General features: G+C 39.4%; 2 protein-coding genes across 4 annotated transcripts; both read left to right on the forward strand.

Moving 5' to 3' along the window:
• The first annotated feature begins 10 nt into the window (after positions 1 to 10).
• On the forward strand, positions 11 to 3,589 carry TRMT10C (tRNA methyltransferase 10C, mitochondrial RNase P subunit). Of its 2 annotated transcripts, none has more exons than XM_062596481.1 (3): positions 11 to 91; positions 402 to 499; positions 2,044 to 3,589. In XM_062596481.1, the coding sequence occupies exon 3, from the start codon at positions 2,076 to 2,078 to the stop codon at positions 3,318 to 3,320; it is 1,245 nt and encodes a 414-aa protein (XP_062452465.1). In that variant the 5' UTR covers positions 11 to 91; positions 402 to 499; positions 2,044 to 2,075; the 3' UTR covers positions 3,321 to 3,589. The 2 variants fall into 2 exon arrangements, with proteins under 2 accessions (XP_062452465.1, XP_062452456.1); XM_062596472.1 differs by having other exon boundaries at positions 22 to 91; positions 394 to 499.
• A 1,986-nt stretch (positions 3,590 to 5,575) lies between these two features.
• On the forward strand, positions 5,576 to 15,183 carry PCNP (PEST proteolytic signal containing nuclear protein). 2 transcript variants are annotated; one of them, XM_062596491.1, is made up of 5 exons: positions 5,576 to 5,803; positions 9,400 to 9,568; positions 11,635 to 11,709; positions 12,366 to 12,421; positions 13,239 to 15,183. In XM_062596491.1, the coding sequence occupies exons 1-5, from the start codon at positions 5,667 to 5,669 to the stop codon at positions 13,366 to 13,368; spliced, it is 567 nt and encodes a 188-aa protein (XP_062452475.1). In that variant the 5' UTR covers positions 5,576 to 5,666; the 3' UTR covers positions 13,369 to 15,183. The 2 variants fall into 2 exon arrangements, with proteins under 2 accessions (XP_062452475.1, XP_062452483.1); XM_062596499.1 differs by having other exon boundaries at positions 5,708 to 5,803; positions 9,348 to 9,568.
• Positions 15,184 to 19,967: the final 4,784 nt, after the last annotated feature.

The raw sequence follows: 19,967 nt of genomic DNA on the forward strand, positions 1-19,967 counted from the left end.
TGAGAAGTGTCCGCCCGTCCCGCTTCCGCTCCTGGGCGGAAGGAGGCGGGGAGCAGGGCAGGGCGGAGCACGCGGGCCAGAGCGCAGGCAGGTGGGTGGCCGCAACGCGCCGCGGCGGCCGGTGAGGAGAGCCGCTCCTTGCCGTCTGGCTCCTGCTGCCGGGGAGCCCCCGACGCGGGGAGCTCGGGGCGCCCAGCTGCCTTGCTGCCGGCGGCTCCCGCTGACCTTGGGAGCGCCCTTTCGGGGCCTGTGGCGCTCTGTCCCGGGAGGCCGCGTGGGGTGGTGCCACGGCGTCCTCGTGAGGGTTGTAACGGTTCGGTTCCACCTTTTGGGGGGCTGGAACGTTGTCGGGGAGCCTCCGGCTAAGAGCTAGTGTCGCAGAGCTGTCTTTAGTTCCACAGGTGCGGGCGTTGCACAGAGGTTTTTGAAGTCATTCTTGCAGTGATGACAGCAGTGATGACGTGGTAGCGTGTCTGCTGCGTTTTGGACAACTTGAAAGGTAAACTGGTTTTATTAGAAAGCTGCCATCAGGTATTCTGATGGCATAAATCTGTCTGTTAAATACTGTCTTAATTGGAGCCATGCTAATATGAGCTAATTAAAAAATGATCCCTTGATTTCCCCGAGCTGGGCAATATATACATTTTTTGGTTATAAACTTTGCCAGTAACTTTAGCACTTTAAGATAAAATTATGAATGTCTCTGAGGTAGCGTTTCTATTTTGAGTTTTGTCTTAAATTCATGCAATTATGTACTTTCATTCAGCTGTTTTAATAACAGTAACGAATTAAATGCTGATCATCAATTTGACAAATTGCAATATCTTAAAAAGCGTGCCAGTTATGCCAGTAATGTGCTGCTTCTCTTTTTTATGACTCCCTATCTGGGCAGGTATATATAAACAGCAAAACTGGATTCAACTTAGTCTTCTGTAAATCACATTATTTTCAGGTGGTAAATTCTTGGGGAGATAATGAGTTAATTTTTTTAAAATCCAGAACTAATTGTTATGTTTTGATCAAATCATGTTTTCTTGAGCACTGAAACTGATTTGATTTATGTAAGTAGATTTCTGTGGGGCAAGGAAAATGTTAAACATTCTTTAGTATTTTTCTTTTTTTCTGTAAACCACTTGCATTTAAATACAAGTGCATTGCAGTGGAATTAATTGGACTATGCAGTCCATATACTTAGCTTTGTGTGCTAGCATCAGTTTCATGAACGATTTAGCAAAAAAGATTGTCTCTTTCTATGCTAGTTGTTTATTCCTCATATCCATTTCTTTCCTAGATGTGTCCAGTGAATCTAAGTGGAAACTAATTTGGATTGAATGATAACTATTTTTTTTCCTGGGCTAACTATCCCAAAGACCAGTTCTCTGGTTTTGTTCATCCTGTGACCATGTGAATGCTTGTGCTGCTGGGGGAGCTGAGCTGAAGGGGCATGAGTGCCTCCCAGGGCTGTAGTGTTGGCTTAGCAAACTGTGGCATTGGTAGTTCCATTAGTTCCAGTGATCTGTGGTGTGTAAGTGCCAAGGAAGCTTCCCAGAATATAATGATAAAAGCAAAAATGTGATCTTCTGAGATGTAAAAATACTCCAGAAAGCCTATTACAAGATAAAGTATCTCGTGTGTTTTCATAGCATAGGTAAGTCAGGTAGGCACTGCTGGATGTAAAAATATTTTTGGCCTCCATGTGGTATTATGCCTGCTTCTGATGCAAAGGTTCTTATTTGCCATATGATACAGATAAATATTTTCTGAGATCTATTTCAGTTAATGATTGCGTGACCTTACTTTGAATTGCAGTAAGTACAGCTGTTTTAAGCAGCAGAGCTAACTTTGTCAATTCACAGCAGTGCCACCTATATTGTTTTTATTTATGAACAGTAGGAAAATAACAGTGGAAACACAAACTTCTTATATTCCTGAAGAAGTAACTTACTGTTTGCTAGTGTTACTATGGGTGAAAAATCTGTATTTTCCGTATGACCACTGACAGTTTCTTCCTTCCCCTCCTCTTATCTTACTGCTGTTTTGCAGATAAGTGTTGGGACACAGCGTATGTCTTAAGTATGCAGTCTGTAAATATGCTTCTGAAAAACTTTGTCGGGTGTTCTGCCTTCCCCTTTGTTGTGCAACATAGGATGAAAAAGGATTTATTTCCACTCTGTAGACCTCTGATTTTATCACCTTGCTTGAAGGAGAGCACTTCACACAATCCCTCTGAAAAGCTAGATTTAGATGAGTGGAAGAAGGTAATGAAATCTGGATTGCAAGTTGCCAATGAGACAGTGTCTGAGCATAAGGAGCTTTCCACTTTGGCTGCTGCACGTGAGACTGTGGAGATGTGGAGACTGGCTGGCAGATCAGTTCCTGAAAATATCAGTGAAGAACAGCTAAAAACTTTCATGGAATGTTCTTCCAAGTCATCTAAAAAGAAGTATTTAAAGTACTTGCATCTAAAAGAGCTTTACAAGAAAAATGACAAAAGAAAGATGGAGGAGAAAAAGGAAAGAAGGCTAGAAACCCAGGAGAAAGCTTCAAAAAGTGATGAGATCAAAAGGAATTCATTCATCTGTTTGTGGGCCAATGCTATAGAAAAAACACATAATTGGAGAGCTGCTCAGTCTATGGTCTTTGGCCAACCTCTAGTATTTGACATGTCTTTTGAAAATGATATGTCACCCAGAGAAGTAGCAAATACAGTTAGACAAATAGTACTCAGTGAAAGTTGTAATAGAAAATCTGTGGATCCATTTCACATTCACTTCTGTAACCTCAAAGACAACAGCCAGTATCATAGGGAATTTATCAAGTTTTACAGAGAAGCATGGGACAAATTACTTATCACTGTGACAGACCAGTGCTATACAAATATTTTTCCAAAGAACAAGATTGTCTATCTGACAGCTGATTCTCCCAAAGTCATGAAGACATTCGATCATGATAAAGTCTATATCATTGGGTCAATGGTTGACAAAAGCATAAGAACAGGAGTTTCTTTAGCACAAGCAAAACGTTTGGGACTGGAGACTGCCAGCCTTCCACTAGAAAAGTACTTGCTTTGGAATACAGGAGGCAAAAATCTCACATTGGACCAAATGATGCATATTTTATTAACACTGAAAGATACTGGAGACTGGAAGAAGGCTCTGGAATTTGTTCCAAAAAGGAAATATTGTGGCTTTGTAGGTAGGTCTGTGCATGAACTGAAAAAAACCTTAAATCTGATGAACACACTTAAACTTGGAAAGAGACAGGAAGAAGTACGAAAGCAATTTGCAAAGAATTACTCTAAGAAGCTAACACAGAAGTAGAGTGATTGGGAAGAGAAGGAATTTTAGAGAGAAACTGCTCTTTAGTACTTGAGTTTCTCTAGATTTTGGGAGTTGTGTTCACCTGCTTTTGTTAGTCAAGTTTGAAAGGACTGCTGTCTGTTGTTAGGGATTTTTTTTAATAACCTTAGTATTCCAGCTGTTTGCATATGATCTTATTCTCAGATTTATTGAAATTAAATAAGAAAAAAAATGAGATGTTATGATCTGTAAATTGAACCATTAAAGTATGAATATGTTCCATTGATTCATATTGGGACGCAAGTGATTGTAACTGAACCATAACAAATTAGCTTTTTCTTTAAGGAATATTTCTGTGCTTTGAGTTTACAAACTGAAGCAATCTACATTCTTACTCTAAAAGGTTAGCTAAAATCAAGTAGAAGACCTTTGCCTGTTAGTTCTTGAGTCTTCTTTTGGAACGTAGATGAACTGACTTTTGACACACTGTCTTAAAAAAAAAATCCTTTAAACCTGCTAAGCATGAGTTTAGGGAGGTGTGGGAGTTGTATGGTTTGTTTCTGGGTATTGTCCCATCTGGCACAAATTGGTTCCTGGTCCATAGGAAGGAGTTTTCCAAATTTTCTAGACCCTGCCAAAGATTCTTAGGTGCTCTTGTGAAAAACATTTATCCCTGAATGCCTGTGGTTTTAATTCCTTTATAGTGTAGATATCCCAAAATGCTTGAAGTTTTCCAATGATAAACAGTCTTAGTAAATACTTACAGGAGCAGAAGGCCTCTTAGTATTTCTCACAGTTAGTGATCAGTCTACCCATAAAAGTCTGTGTTTAGACTGTACAATTACAAAGGGCATTTTCTTAAATATGACTCACTGCCCTTAGTAGTGCTAGGAGAAAATTTCTTTGTGGCCTAGACAGTAGTTTTCTCCATGGGCAATTGAGTCTTTTTTTTAATCTAGTTGATCACTGTGCTGCTTCAAATCAGTATATTTTCTTAAATGAGAAAGAAATACAATGCTGAGCAAAAGCATGGAACGTGTATAGTGTCTCCTGCATCTTTGAAGCATTTAGAATCTGTTCTCTGTGATTGCTAGGAAGCCGGTAGTATTTTCTTGAAATGTCAAAAAACTAGGAGCTGCAATATAATTTAGAAGAGTAGACTCCAAGTATACTGGGGGTTGATGGTGATCCATTTTCCATAGGTGATCACATTCCATATTACAAGCACTTATTTGAAAGGGTTATATTGCACAATATTGCACAACTTTTAATATTAAATTTTACCTCCTGCAAATCACTTGCTGTGACATTTGGCTATGACGAATATCTGATTTGGAATGAGGTTTGCATGATGTGAGATACACGTTGCTGAGTAGTACTAAAAGCTTCATTCTAGGGTAGTATTTCAAATATTAAGATTTTTTTTCAATATCTAGGAAGTATCTGTGAACCACTCCGAGCAATTAGTTACAATAACTAAGCCTGTATCTGTAAATATACAGCCACAGATGTTTAAGCAGCAACTTTTATTTTTCCTTGTACGATGGGTAGAAGACATGGTGCCATACGCTGTTGGGATGTGCCTCCAGTTATTGTGTCGGATAAACAGCATCTCCTGATACATGAACTACTTTTTATTAAAAGAATCTTCTGGCACGCCATCTTCTGCACGAGCTGCTGTTAGTGGAATATAAAAGTTGATTTTTGAATCATTAGCACTTGAGATCAGCGCACGTTGGCGTTCACTAAATGTTGCTTTGTAGGACGCGCAAGACTTACAGGACATACTCCAGCAGATTAGGCTGCTGTTTAAGAGATGCTCGGAGTGGAGGTGCAATCTAAAAGAACTGCTGCCCGTAGTGTAAGAGCAGAGACGACCCCCGCTTTCCTTTTGCCCTCGTTGGGTCCAATATGCACACTGGTACCAACGTATAAACAGGTTTAAGCCATTATTGTGCTCCTCTTAAGATGCGTGGCTTATGCACTGCGCCTCTTGGATTTTTTTAAATTAATGTAAACGTGAGGTTGCAGGTGCAGAGGGTTTGCGGACGGCCCGGGGGGAGGGGGGGGGAAGAGACTCCCGAAATTGCCCCAGGGCGATTTCGCGCCCCCCTTCCCCTCCCACCCCCCAGGGAACAACGGCTGCTGCCTCGCGCGCCCTTCGCGCCGTGATTGGCCAGACAGGGGTTGGGGGCGGAGCTCTCGGGCCTGGCCGGAAGTCCGTCATCCCGGCTTCGCTCGAAGCGCTGGTGCCCTACTCCTCACTGCTTCCCGTGCGCACGCAAGACTTCCGTCTTCGTCATTCCTGCTGTGCCGTAGAAGTCCGGCCAGGCCTGGTCGCTCTAGTCCCACTCCCTGCTATCTTCTATGGTTGGGGGAGGAGCCGGAGGTGTTAGAGCCGCGGCGGGGCGGCGCGCATGCGCGGCGCGGGAGGCGGAGGCGGGGGAAAATGGCGGACGGCAGAGCGGAGGGGCCGAAGGCGAAGCGGCCGCAGCCCGGAGGAGGTGAACTCGCAGCGCCTCTCGCCGCGTAGTCGCGGGGGGGGAGGGCTGGGGCCTTGCTCCCAGGGGGTGGCGGGTGCCTGGGGTGGCCATTCCTGGCTGGGCTGTGCCGCGCCGCGGCCCCCTTAGAGGGGAGAGGGGCGGCCGGGCCTGAGGGGGTGGCGGGGGCCGAGGCCTGGGCCCAGGGCCCTCAGATTAGCCTCGGCCTTGCAGGGGCCTTCTTAACCCAGCAGCTCCTTATCTAAGGAAACGCGTTATTTCTCCTGCTCTAAAACATATGGAGCGAGTGCTTCTGCGGTGTATTGAGAGGAATTTGAGTGCTGCCGCTGGCGGCGGTATAATAAAAATATCTTTAAGATCAGCTTTAACAATTATGGTGCCTTTCCCAGTACTGATACAGTGAATATTGCTCACGTGCCATTTTAAGTGTCGAGCTCAAAGTGCTTAACAGTAATTTGAAAGTTCTCTGTTTAGTTTAAAACTAGTTTTACATTGTTTATATTATGACTTAGTCATAATTGTTCCTGTATTCTTGTGTGTTATTTATCCTCAGTTCTCCTGAAATTTCTGACTATATATTTTTCTCTGAGCCTCCTTTTCAGACTTAAATTTGAGAAAATAGTGTCCTTATATGGATAAAACTTTCCATTCCCTTTTTAAGTGTAGCTAGAAATAGAGGATGTTTCTTTGATCTGTTGGAAGATTAAATTAAGCCTCTAAACCAATTAGATTAAATCTCAATGGTGAGTGTTTATTCTGATAATCATTAAAATATGTACAGAAATACTTGATTTGAGGAAGTTTCTCAGCTCTGATGCTATGGGGTTTTTTGCCCCCCTTTTTGATAATACAATAATTGGATCATATCAGTATGTCAGTCATCCATAATGTCTTGCACACTGTCTGGTGTGCTGGAACACAATCTTAATGAATTATGTTACATTGGCCCTCATAAAGAAGTGTTCTTCACTGATTATTTTTGAAAACAGTTTAGAGTCTTTAGCTTTTGCTAAAATTAGTGTTTTTCCTTTTTTTTAAGTAAAGTTAACTTAGCTGAGATACTGTTTTCTCAGTGGTCACGGTCTTATGAGGAAAAGAAATCCTTTCCCATCAGTCTTCCTTATCACTTACACCATCTAGGTAGTGGGCATTGTCCACTTTCATAGCTTGTTGATATCCACATAAATAACCCTTCTGTGAAGCAACACAGCTTTTTGTTACTGTGATTCATGGAAAGAACGTTTGATGGCTGAGTTTTCAAGCCTTCCTTAAGATCTCTAAGATGTGACAAAGAAGCTCAGTGCTTAAAAAATGCATATGCATTGGACGGTGAGGTTGGAGAGACCTATTCAAATTTTTGAGCTATTCAGTCCTCAAATGGATGTTCTATATATGTATTTCTTTCTGTAAGGAAGATATTTCTTCTAGCAGCCCACATCTTGTCCTGAGTGGAGTCTAGCACAAGTAGCACTTTGTTGCACACTGATGATAGGAGAGATACTATTTCATGTTTTGTTGAGAAGGGTGAGAAAACAGGTAGATATGGAGTTGACACAGTCACATCTGGATTGTGATAGGCTTTGTGTTTTGCTTAGCACTATTCTAGAATTTATAGTCACAGATGTAAACTGTAGGATAGAGTCATTAGTTTCAAGCTAACATTAGCTGTAGAATCTGCATCAGACTAGTGTGCCCTGAGATCTCAACTGCCAGGATTATTGTATCTTACTGAGAAACCGATTTTTAGACATATGGTTCCAAAACTTTCTGAGCTAGTTAAGATCAAATTGCCTTCTAGGCTACAGTGTACCTAGCTTAAAACTCTTACTGAATATTCTTTGTAATGTAATTTTGTGGACTAGCTGTAAACTGCTTCTTATAGCATAGTTTTCTGAACAGCAGTCTGCAAGGCTAAGACAGCAAGTAATGTCCAAGGTCACTTTGTTTCTTTTCAGTCTTTTGTCACTTTAATGTCTGTACTTTCTGTGTCAAACTTCTAGTGGTGCAGACTAGTGTTAGAGTTCTTATTTTTTTTATTATTTTTATTTTTGTGATCTACTCTATTCTCAATGGTGAATAACATCAATTTCTGATGAGATTGCATATTGTTATCTCGATAAAGATAACAATAAACAAAATACATAAACAAAAGGAGTGATAATAAAGTGATAGCGGAGTGAGATAAAAAGGATATATTTTCTTGTAAAGACAATGCTTCTGATTGGGAAATGGCAGTAAAATATATCTAAATGATGGACAGGGAGTGTGTGTCCTGCGAATGGATGCTTGAAGAAAAGCAATATGGAGCAGTTGTGTACTTAAATTGAAAATTAAGGCAATTGAGGAAAAACAGCTAAATTGGAACAAACTTTTCTATTTTTCTCTTGCAGATTTCCCCGTTTGTCTAGTTTTTCTTTCTCCTGATGTTATTTGCTTCCCCAAAGCCACCATTTTGGCAACCCCAAGTTCAGACTGACTTCTCCCTCACTGCTCTCCCTTATTTAAGTACTTTTTGCTGTTAGGGGGCAGTGTGAAGAATGTCCTTCCCCAGTGGTCTGAATTTGCTATGTGCGAGAATTTGCCACCTCCTGTGAGGGTCTAGTCATAGCTACAGTCTTTCTTCGACTTATAGGATGGACGCTTTCCTGTCCCTTCCCCAGTGTGTGCTTTTTTTTTCTCTCTCCTCTTTTGCTGCTGCAGTAGTTTGCTTATTGCAGCAGCAGAGAAATGTATTTTTTGCTGAAATATATTACTATGTTCAGAATAAGTTTTTCAAGGACACCTTTGTCCGTTGGTGTAGCTGAACAAGCCATGTGTACAGGAAACAAAAATGTGATTTCAGTATTCTACTGTGTGAATCATTGTTCAGCTACTGTGTTTTCCATGATTATATACAAAACCAGAAAAGGTGAAATCTATCTATATATATCTGTATATATGTTTTTCTAGTGCTGATTCCTTCCTCAAGCAGAGTTTTAATAAAGATGAGATGTGGACAAGCAGTGACTTGAAACATCATTGTGACAGACGGCCTCACTGTAGTCACTTCTTTGCTTTTAGAATTGTGCCAGACAAGCCTAGAGACTGGCATGGACTTCTTTTATTTTCTTTTTCTTTCTTTCTTCTTCTTTTTTTTTTTTTTTTTAATTTAGTAGAATTAATTTTAAATTAGATTTATCTACTCTAGGTTTGGAATTGGAATTCCAAGTATGAAAGCTTATTTATTACAACTTAAACCCTAAAAAGGTGTAGTCGTCTACATGTAATTTACTACATGAACTTTGACTTCTGTACTAAGTAAAGAAATGGTGCTTCAAGATGCTTTTCCTGGCTCATATACAAGAAGTTCTTTACAAGTAATGGAATACTTGCAGTTTCTTCTGCTCTTTGTGTTTTGCTGTCCACTAAATATACACTGATGGAAACTGCTGTCACTAAAAGCACCTTACCTATTGCACCCAAAGTATAATGCTTTATGAGGTTGCTGCTCCCATCAATCTGCTCAGTAAAAATAGCTCATCTTGGTAAGTTGTTTCGACTTCACCAGGACCTGAAGAAGAGGCAGAAAAACCTGTGAAAACTAAGACTGTTTCTTCCAGTAATGGAGGGGAAAGTTCGAGTCGCAGCGCAGAGAAACGAGCAGCTAATGAAGAAGCTGAAGACTTCACTGCAAAGCCTGCTCCTGCCAAAATGTCCAAGTTTGGATTTTCCATAGGCAGTCAGACAACAAAGAAGGCATCCGCAATATCCATCAAACTAGGAGCAAATGTAAGTTATCTGAGGGCTTTAAATCTTAAGGAAAGTGAGGCAAAGGGGAAGTACTTTGGGGATGCTTCCTTGCAGAAGTAAAGCCTTGAATTAAATATAGGCAACTTGGATCAAGTTTAAGAAGGGATTGCAGGGTCACCTAGTCATGCATGTGTAAGTATTTGAAAGTGATTAATGCCAGATGAATTGTCTGAGGATGCGTAAGACTGTTGATTGAAGTTAAATGTAGATAGTCTTTGAACATGCAGGAGAATTTTGTGATGAGATTTGATAGACTGGAATAATTTCCTGAGGGAAATTAGAAGACCTATTAAACTGTTCAGGCTACTTTGAAATGAATTCTAGGAGCTTTGCTGCTTAGGATGCTTAAAGCTACATGAGAGAAAGTACTCCCCTCCATGGTCTTATAGGTCATCTACCACTCCAAAGATTTTATTTTTGCATGGAGAAGGGATTTTTTTTTTCTCTCCTATGACTTTCTGTCTTTACTGTTCTTTAGTAGAACCAAGGAGAGTCATTTAAGCTATTGGTGTCTGAGCCTTGATTAAGGATTTTTTTTTGACAAGAATATTTAAATAATATGCAAGAAATGAGACTTCATACTATAGATTTTTAAGGATCCTGATCTACCTGTATTGTCCAGTGCAAGTTATCCTTGTGCTTTTTCTGATATGAATCTGATATTTTTATTTACAAAAATAGAACTCTAGTAACATGGGCAAGCAAGATGCTGCCTCTTTGTTTAATACAGTTCATTTATACTTGCCACACACCACTGTGATTGATACATTATAAATTCTTGTCTGGATCCATTTCAAACTGTAAGCCTGAAGGACTTGCGCTTGCAGTGCCAGCATTTTACAGATCTACAGAAGATGAAAAGACTGCTCTTATTCTCAGATGGGAAGGAGGTATGGGCTGGCAGCATTTTAGGGTATATATTCAATCAGGTCAGGTCAGACTTTGGAAAAGTTGACAAAGCTGTCTTCTGAGCCACAGCAAGCTCAGATTTCTCATGCAGAAAGCTATTTCCAGTGGCAGTAAATTTGGCTTAGGATTTCTGGCTCACTGAATTCAGTGAGTGACTGACAGAGCACCAGGTTTTAGAGTGATACAACCCATCGTGTTTCTTCTTGGTCACTTTTACGCTTTTAGTATATTATACTTTCCTGTGGGGTCGATGCTTTAAAAATGGCACAATACTGAGGCATTATACCCTATGGGTCAGGAATAGTTGTAGACTGCAAGGACTCTGCTGGTATCAGCATCCAAGCTATGGATGTTGGCAAAGTAATTACCAATAAAGTTAAAAGGGAGGAAGTACTGTCCATAATTGCATTAGGTGATTGTTGGTATTGTGGAAGCAAGCTGTTGTTGATGGCTTAACACTTTATCTTTTCATGGTCTGTAACTTAGACCACTGTCTTTGTTGTATTATATATAACACAACAGCTTTGAGTTTGATAGCTTGATACACTCTAAACAGAGGAAGGTATTTCCTGGAATCAAAGTAATACTGGTAATACTTGTTAGAGGAGCTTTATATTACTTATATACTCAGTAGCATGGTATATGTTGATGCTAGTTGAAAAGTATTGGATTGCTTTAAGCCAGAAAGTTATTAAGTTATTAAGACAAGAAAATAAACATATTCAGCTTCCTGGAGATGATAGGTAAGAATAGAATAATGGAAACAGTGAGGTAGCCAAATTTTGAATACTACAACTTATTTGGGTTCTGATTTAATTGTTTGTGTCATGCACTAGCAGCTGTGCATCCTTGCAGTGTGCTGGAAATTAAGACTTGCCTGTGGGGAATTGTAACATGAGAGGTTTGGCTAGCTTTTCAGAGAATATCTTGCACAAATGGGTGGCTGTTTTCCTGTTTCGTTAGAGGGAAGCCTCTTTTTGCATGGTTCAAACAGAGACACTTTTACCGGTTGTTACCTCCTTGGTTTCAGTGAAGATACTTGACTTTGTTTTACCAAGTTATCTAAAATACTAAGTGTAATTGTTTTCTTTTTAAGTTAGCAGGCTGATTTTACTTGTGCATTTTGTCTCTTTCAGAAGCCTAAAGAGCCTGTTCCAACCCTCGCTCCAAAAACCCTTTCTGTAGCAGCAGCTTTCAATGAAGATGAGGATGTGAGTAATAAGATGGTGGTTGTTGCAGCTTTAAGTATCATTGGTGCAGGTAGAGTTAGGCTGAGAGAGTGGGCCTTTTAAGCTTCTTTACATAAATGGCAGTGACTTTCATGTTAGAAAACTCTCGTGTGGTTCTTTTAAAAAATGTACAATTTTGTAGGTCTGTGATGGTTCAAGAAATCATTAAGCAGGATGATAACTTTTCCCTGAAAATGAGATAGGCTATCTCATTTGAATTAACGGTTGCTTTCTCTGGGGTTAATAAAGGTGAGGTGAACAGAGGTTATGTTCCTCGTGGTTTGCTAAATATATTATGGTTGTGTTACTGCAAGTACTGCATGACAATTCAGGCCAACAAGAAAAACTGCTGGATTCTTGCCATATGCCAAGTATATTTCTTGAAGGCTATGAAATACCCTGCTTCTCTGCTTCGGAGTTTTTACACTTGAGCCAGACTTTGTCAGCTCCTTCTTATCACAGAGATGAACAAAGGAACTTATATTTGTTTCTTTTTATAACCTTTTGGAACTTGTATTTTTCCTAAATCACTTTGCTTTTCTGGAGGGCAGAACTCCATATTTTTAATCTTGTCAATTTTTTGGAACATTCATACGAATAGTGACTAGCTGTGCTGTAAACTGTTTTTCTCTCTGTAGAGTGAACCAGAAGAAATGCCTCCAGAAGCCAAGATGCGTATGAAGAACATTGGAAGGTGAGTCAGCTTTTAACTATGGTTTGAAGTAGGGTGAGCACATGAGAATATCTTCTCCAGCTCAGGTCAGATCTTGCAGTTGGTTTAGAAATATAGGAAGAGAAATGTCTGTTTACTTATTTTTTCAAGAAGAAAATTGGAAATCTTCCTGCTTGTTGCTAAATTTTATATTTTTCTAGTACTCATTTTATAAATTGCCCTGAAGTAGGATAGTGTGCTCAGATTTTTAAACCTCCATGCATGATGAAGATTGGACTTGCCTCTTTCAGAAAGGCATAGAATAGCTTATTTATTTTTGAAACAAATGTATGTTTCTCTTACTGATATGATTTTGAAACAATGTAGGCCTAAAAAATAAAATACATGGGGGCATTTTTAAAGGAGAACTCACTTAAGTGAGGATTGAATTTTGATGTTTATCAAAAGATGTTTATCATAACAGACTACTATTAAAGTCAGTCCCCTGAAGGCTCACTGCTGGTCAGCTTTTTGTTTCATTTTTCCCAATAACTGATTTGGATCCCCAGTTTTTTAGTCCTTATGACAGATACTTTACAGGTAACAACAGTTTCTGCCACTTGCACCTCTTCTGCTGCCCTGTCTTGTCACTCTGTTGTGTTGTACTGCAGAAGGGCCAGTTCTGTGGCCAGTAATAGTTACCAGTAGTGAAGACTCCTGATGTATGTACTTCCTTACTTAAAGAAAGGAAGATGCAGTAGTTGCTTGTTCCTAGTGGCAGGTTAGATTTGAAATTGTTCAGTGGAATGAAGCACTATAGTTAATTTGACTTTCTCAAATCTTGTTTTACTCTTCACAGGGATACACCAACCTCAGCAGGACCAAATTCCTTCAATAAAGGAAAGCATGGTTTTTCTGACAACCAGAAGCTATGGGAACGAAATATAAAATCTCATCTTGGAAATGTTCATGACCACGAAAATAACTAAGTGATGTGCATTGAGATTTGGGTGTTTGGGGGGTGGGGAGGGTGTAACATTAAAGGAACAGTTTCCTTTTTTAAGAATGGTATAAGACTATCTTTGGAGCCGCTTTTTTAAGATTTGAGTGGTACACTAATAACTGAGTTTGAAATTAGAGGTAATTTATGTTTTGTATACAGATTTCAAGGCATTTGCTAATTTTGTAGTTCCATGTGATTAGTTTCAAAAGGTTACAGATAATAAAGAAATTGGAGTGGTACCTCTTCAAGATTTTTTTTGAAATTTTTTTTTGTCAGTGATTATTAAGGTGGATGAAAAAGGTTACTGTCTCTTTAATCAGGTTAATGTTGAATGCTTTCGCATTCTCACTTCTGGCTCCCTCTTCGCTACAGGAGAAACAGTTGGCTCCTGAGAATATTGTTAAAGCAAGTGAGCATTGTTTTGTGCTAGAAGTGTTACTGGACTATTAGTTTGAATATAGACTTAAACAACAGAAATATTAAAAGCCTGGAATTTTTTTCCCTACAGTCATATTTTGTTAAGTCTCTGCAAGCTAGGAATTACGTTGCTCTGAGTGGCTCTGGTAACTTAGCTCTAGTTTTGTTTAAAACTTCATGTAGCGTGTGTAACATTCTGTGGCCTGTTTCGCTGTAGGAAATGGGTCTTGTCTGTATATTAGATACAACCTGTAAGGAATATGTCACTACAAAGGTAAACCTAAACAAGGTATTTTCAGTGTGTTCCTCTTAAGTCATTAGCATTGAGTAGTGCTTGTTAGCATTTCCTTGTGAATTAAATAGAGACTAATACTAAAGGCAGTAATAATTGATATTTAAAAGCCACCACCAAAAAGACAAGATGATGTACATTAAGCTTCCCGTTTGGTTGAAATACTTCTCTTTACTATGCCTAAAAGAAATAAAAGCCACACCAAAAAAAAATCAGTAACTCACAGCTTAAGTATAAAAACTCTAAGATGCACTTTCCCTCTCTTGCCATTTAAAACAAAATGCCTTGATGCCTGTGGCTTCAATGGACACTATCAGGTTGGGGTTTTTTATTATTATTTGTAGTGCTAATAATTCTAATAAGTGTCAACTTCAGAAATAAAGCTAGACCTTTTCCTGCCTTTCTGCCTTTTGCAATAATTTTGAGCAATGACATTAGTCTGGTCAGTTTAACTTCCTAGCTTTCGTACTGCAGAACAGTGCTGTAAGAATTCGAACTTAGAAAGGCTGTCTGAATTTCAGTCTAAGTTGGATTTCATATTTGTAAAACTCTTACCAGATCTGCTGGTAAAATATAGTTAACAAAAATAACGGGGAGGGAAAAAAGAAATGAAGTTTATTTTAACGTTCAAGTACCTGATAGTGTCTACAGTTAAATTCATTTCAGACTGGAATTGGTTGTAGAATTTCATGTTAATTGCTTTCATTCTGCCTTTAAAACCTTTCTTCATGCTAAAACTGAACCTGTGAGTGCGGAAAGGAAAGTGCATCTTCAAGTGTAATTTTTTTTTATTTTAAGAAAGCTCTTACCACTTAGACTTTTGAGTTTGTAAGTTCTGAAAAGTATTTTTTGTATTTTTGTATTGTATGTGTAATCTTTTTTCTTTTGAAGTCTGCAGTTGAATACCTGTAACTATTTTCTTTAAAAGCCTTGTTATAAACATAACATAAAGACATATACTTTTTTTTGCATAGCAGAAATCTTTGATTTGTATAAACACTTTCAAAACTGAACGTCAGGATTTTCAAAACTGACTTTGATGTTATTGGAGCCAGGCAAGGCAAAATGAAGCATCTGATTTTCACTTATTTTTATCATGTGTGGTTATATTTGTTCAAAGTAATCCCTTTCAGGTAGTGGTAATTCATACTGTGCAGCCATTTTATATTGTTTGTTATTGGTTATCTGATATCTTGTCTGTTGCTTGTATTAGGAAAAAGCGAAAAAGAGACTTCAGAGTAAGAATGATAGGATGACTTTGAGGACTAGTCTTTTTCACTACACCTTTTGCTAATTCTGTCTTCCATATCTCTGGGTGAAATAGGCATTCATTTCAACAGAAATCTCTGTACTTCAAAATTTTTAAAGAAATTGCTATGCATGACAGCAGGCATACTAGGAAATGCCTTCCATGCAAGTCAGATAGCAAAAATTGTATCCCTTTATCTTACTCACATGGTTAATAGTGTAATCGTAAACCCTATGAGAGACTCCAGTAGCTTCTAGATCTTGCAGGGATCCCACATCTCTCAAAGTATGAATTTGTAATTTCTGTGTCAGTGCTACTTGGAAGATAATTAAATGGGATTACCTAAACTCACTCAGGGGAATGAGTGCCTCAGAGGCTTGGCCTTGTAGCTTCAAAGGTGTCTAGAGTTGTTCCAGTGACACTGTTGTAGAAAAGAACTGATCTGAAAAGCATTGTCAGGGCAAGTACTAGCTAGGACTTCACTTGAAGTTGTGGGCTCCTGTTACAGTGGTCTTTGCATGACGATTTATAGCTTTTAGTGGGGGAAGCAGTTCGTTTTGTTTTGTGTTTTTGTTTTTAAAAATATTCAGGGTTTCCAAAACTTGTGCTAAACTACCTGATTTAGCTCTCTTAAGTACCTCTAGGAAATTTGCTGAGACCTCTTCACTACCTAACATAACAAGGTAGACATATCTACCAGTGGCAGAAATGTTGTGTAGTTTTATCTGGGGTGGGCTTATCCTTGATTAGCAGTAGATCTGTAATTTGCACTTAAGCAGCCTGCAAAACATTGAAGACATTAAGTAAAGATGGAAGTTACCCAGTGTGTTCTCTGTGCCGTCCTGCAGTTGGATTGTTGCTGAGCCTGCTAACTACATGAAAAAATGTAGCAGAGTCAACTATGAGTGGCAGTGCTTCAAGCGCTGTTGGCATAAACCCTTATGCGTCTGACTGCACAGCCATAATCTAACTTCATCCCTTTTAAAAACGTGGGAGGTACACTGTCCAGATTCTGTGAGCCTATATTTTATCAGCAGAAGGAAGTACCCAACAAGCTAGTCTATAAGATAACTGATGGTGCTATTTTAACTTCACGAGTTTACTCCTATGTGATAGACTACTTCATCACAGTACTCAGTAAACTTTGATAAAAGCAACCATCATGTCATGCTATGGCTGCCTTGACAGCAGTCAGCAGTGGCACTCAGGTCTGTTGTGCTTAATCTCTGCAGCTGTCAGACCTGTGATTTGCAGAGCAGCTCCTGGCGTCACTCATGTGACTTGTGTTGAACTCCATGTGCTATTTTATCAAAGTTTTAACTGTGGAGAGACTATCACCTTCTGAGAAAATAGTGGTTTCTGCTTCCCAAAACAGCGATCTATACTATCAGAAATCACAAGAAATGGCCTAACTACAAGTCTGTCTAGGTTGCTGTAAGGCAAGAACATAATTCAAATCTGTTTGGAGGAGCAACAGAATTTCATGAAGGCTTTGTATTTGCTTAGTTTAGTAGCCTTAGAAGGTTTTCTGCAAAAAGAGTGATTTTTTTTTTTTGATACTCTAGAAATCATGGAATGATGAGAAGTTTTGCCCCTCAGATCCGGAAGAGAAGGTTACATTTCAAAATGACCACAGTTGTCTAGTTTCCATTCTGTGCCAAGAGACACTTGAATGCCACAGAAATTGGACAGTCCATAATTTGCTTTATTAGCAATTGGATCTCCTGGTGTTGCTGTTTTGTAATTTTGGTACAGAAATACAATTGGCAGCTGAAAACTATATAGTGCTTACTGGGAAAGCTGCATATGATTCATAATTTTGAGGTAGTTGACTCAGGGATGATGAAGAGTTATCATCCATGTAATTAAAAAACATGCAACTACTATGCATAACTTCATAACTTGCTAAACTTCTGTTCATCAACTTCTGTTGAAAAGTCTGGAGTGGTGGAAATTTAGCAAGAGATTTAGTTACCAGAGTAAACCTTTCATCTCCACTGTGCGTTCTTGTTGCAGTAAAGATACATATATTCAGTCTAGTCCGTTAGTGTAGGTAAGGTAGGAAACAGTGGCAGTGATTGTCACGGATAGCAAACAGAGTATGAACTTCTTTAATATGATAGAGGTCCATATAATGAGGTCTTAAAACCTCTGCTCATTCTGTGATTTAGTTCTTGGATTTGGTTCTTGGGCTTGGATTTCCTGAGAGACGGATACAGGGATTCTGTGTTCGTAGGTCTGTAGTAAGAGCTCTACTGAAACTTGAAGTCATGCGCCTGAAGCCTATTTTTCCATAGCAGGAATAGGAGCCAGCCTTTTAAAGCCTGTATAAAGAAAAGCTGGTCCATTTACGAGCCGCATTAGCTCCCACTCGTTAGGTTTTAAGTTTCAAACCAAAAAGCGTAAGAATGTTGTACTTTAAAAAGAAAAACATTTTCTATAGTACTGAGGGGAAAAGAGCACCCTGAGAAATATTGCATGACGCAGGCTATGCACAACTACTTAGTCACTGGGAGTGAGCCTCAGTTGAACTGGAGGGTAGTAGTACAGGGAGACACAAACAGTACTAATGTTCACAAGCTCTGTCCAAAGCTTTCCCTAAGCCTCTCTCATCTGAAGTGTAAAGTGAGAATTTTTATTATCTTATTTTATTTTACCAGTTAGACATCCACAGAGACAGCTGTTATCAACAGCAATTGGATATTTCTTAGATATAATAATTGAGTACTTTCTGTTTTTTTTTTTCTTAACAACACGTGGAAACATTGAGCTTGAGAGTTCTTCCTCTCAGCATGAGTATGTATATTGGCTGATAAGCTGTGGGGATATCTTCATATTGTATCTTTATACTCTCCTTGAAGTAGAAGCGAATTAGTCTAAAGGTAATGCAAGCCATAATAAAAACACAATTATCAATATTCTCCCTAGCTTTCCATACTCTGTAAACATAGTAGTTGCATTTGAAGTGTCAGTTGATGCTCAGTAGGTTGTCATAAAATGGTAATTCTGCCCTTGGTTTGTGAAAGAAGTGCAACTGTGGTAACGGTCTCTATCCATACGACCCCCAAACCTGTTATATAGAATTGCAGACCAATTGCAGCAGACTACATCAGTCTGCAGTGTTAAGAATAATTGTGGAACTAGCATGTAGCTTAAGATGTTTCTTTTGTTGTTATTACTCAGATGCTTGTTTAAGACAGTCTTGTTAACATGTAAAGTTTAAGTCTGTGATGACGTAAGCTTGGGCTACTGCACATCTAATAGCACTGAGTAAGGTAATACTGATGTTACCATCTGCAAGGCAGGGGCACGTCAGCTAAGCCAGGCAAAAAGAATATTAACCTCAGCACAAACCAACTTTGATACTGGCAGATTAACATGTTACTGAAGTTTCTGAAAAGTCTCTTAGCTGAAGAAAATCAAACTAGACCTGTAAACATATTGCACAACTGCCTGGGGCCTGAGGATGGCAAGAAAACGACCTGGAGCCTCTGACCTTCTTGTGTAGTAAGAAAGGTAGCAGAAAGTAGCTGTAAATTTTGATGTGGACAAGTCTCAGTAAGGAATTGCTTAATAGGTGCTAGGTCTCACAGCATTGTATCTAGCAGCTGTAAAACTGGCTCCCTAATGGGTATCATCATATTAAATGTACACATTTTGAATGCTTTAGGTATTTGTGATTCTTCATTTAACAGCCAGGAAGAACATGGTACTAGCTCAAGTGAGAACAGAGGGTGGACAGTTACCCACCCATCACTCTGTGCCATTTTTTTTTCATCTGTAGTTGCATTTGCTCAGTGGTAGGCCATGGTGGCCCTGCAGGACACAGCCTTTCCAAACCACTGTGTTTTTGTGTGTCTTCCACTTAGCAGTTAGCTTAGTTACTTACATGGGTTCACAGAAGAGTTAATATGCTAAAATGCTCATAAGCAATCCCCTAGCAGTTGAGATGAACTGCGTAATGTAATTGGCCTTTCTGCAATGTTGGTTTGCCTTGAAGTTTGCTCGGACACCTAAGGGAAAGGTGCAGGAGGGAGTTCCCAGGGCGGGAGGCAGCCCCTTCTTAAGCAGGAATCGTGTTGGAGGACAACTTCCAAGCAGCAACCTCTGCTCAAACATTTGTCCCGGAGCAGAGGCCAAGGCCGAAGTGCTGTACGCTACTTGCTCCTGGGCCCTGGTGGTGTGTGCAGACTGCACTTGCCGTAGAGGGGCAAGAAACCTTAAGTCTTGGCACACACAATCCAAAGCCAGCTAAAACGGTTACAGCTGGGTGGCAGGAGCTTCCGAGTGGATAATGAGAAGCTCCTCTACACCTTGGTCTTGCAGCCAAAGGAGTTTCAGTATAGCTGTATGCAAGTATTTTGTTAAGTGCGCTCTAGTGTATCAGTATTCTGACAAATTAAGACCATGGTGGTTTTCCATTTCCTCACACAAGTTAGTTCCTTGGAACTTGAGCAAAACATTGTAAGAAATGTGTTCTTAGTACTATTCAGACCAACCATCTCTCTCCCCCATATACATACACACACACACACACACACACACACCCCTACATATAAAAGGTAGAATGTCAGCAAGCTGAGAAGAAATAAGTAGTTCTGTAACACTTCTTTTTCCTGAAAAAAAG

Source organism: Rhea pennata, chromosome 1, assembly GCF_028389875.1.
Source record: "Rhea pennata isolate bPtePen1 chromosome 1, bPtePen1.pri, whole genome shotgun sequence".
In the NCBI taxonomy this organism is placed as follows: domain Eukaryota; kingdom Metazoa; phylum Chordata; class Aves; order Rheiformes; family Rheidae; genus Rhea; species Rhea pennata.

Excerpts from the sequence above, each read along its gene's own strand:
- PCNP (XM_062596491.1), top strand. The coding sequence starts at position 5,667 with ATGGTTGGGGGAGGAGCCGGAGGTGTTAGAGCCGCGGCGGGGCGGCGC. Across the intron at positions 9,569-11,634 it reads CCATCAAACTAGGAGCAAAT|AAGCCTAAAGAGCCTGTTCC; the intron begins GTAAGTTATCTG and ends TGTCTCTTTCAG. Across the intron at positions 11,710-12,365 it reads CTTTCAATGAAGATGAGGAT|AGTGAACCAGAAGAAATGCC; the intron begins GTGAGTAATAAG and ends TTCTCTCTGTAG.
- TRMT10C (XM_062596481.1), top strand. The coding sequence starts at position 2,076 with ATGCAGTCTGTAAATATGCTTCTGAAAAACTTTGTCGGGTGTTCTGCC.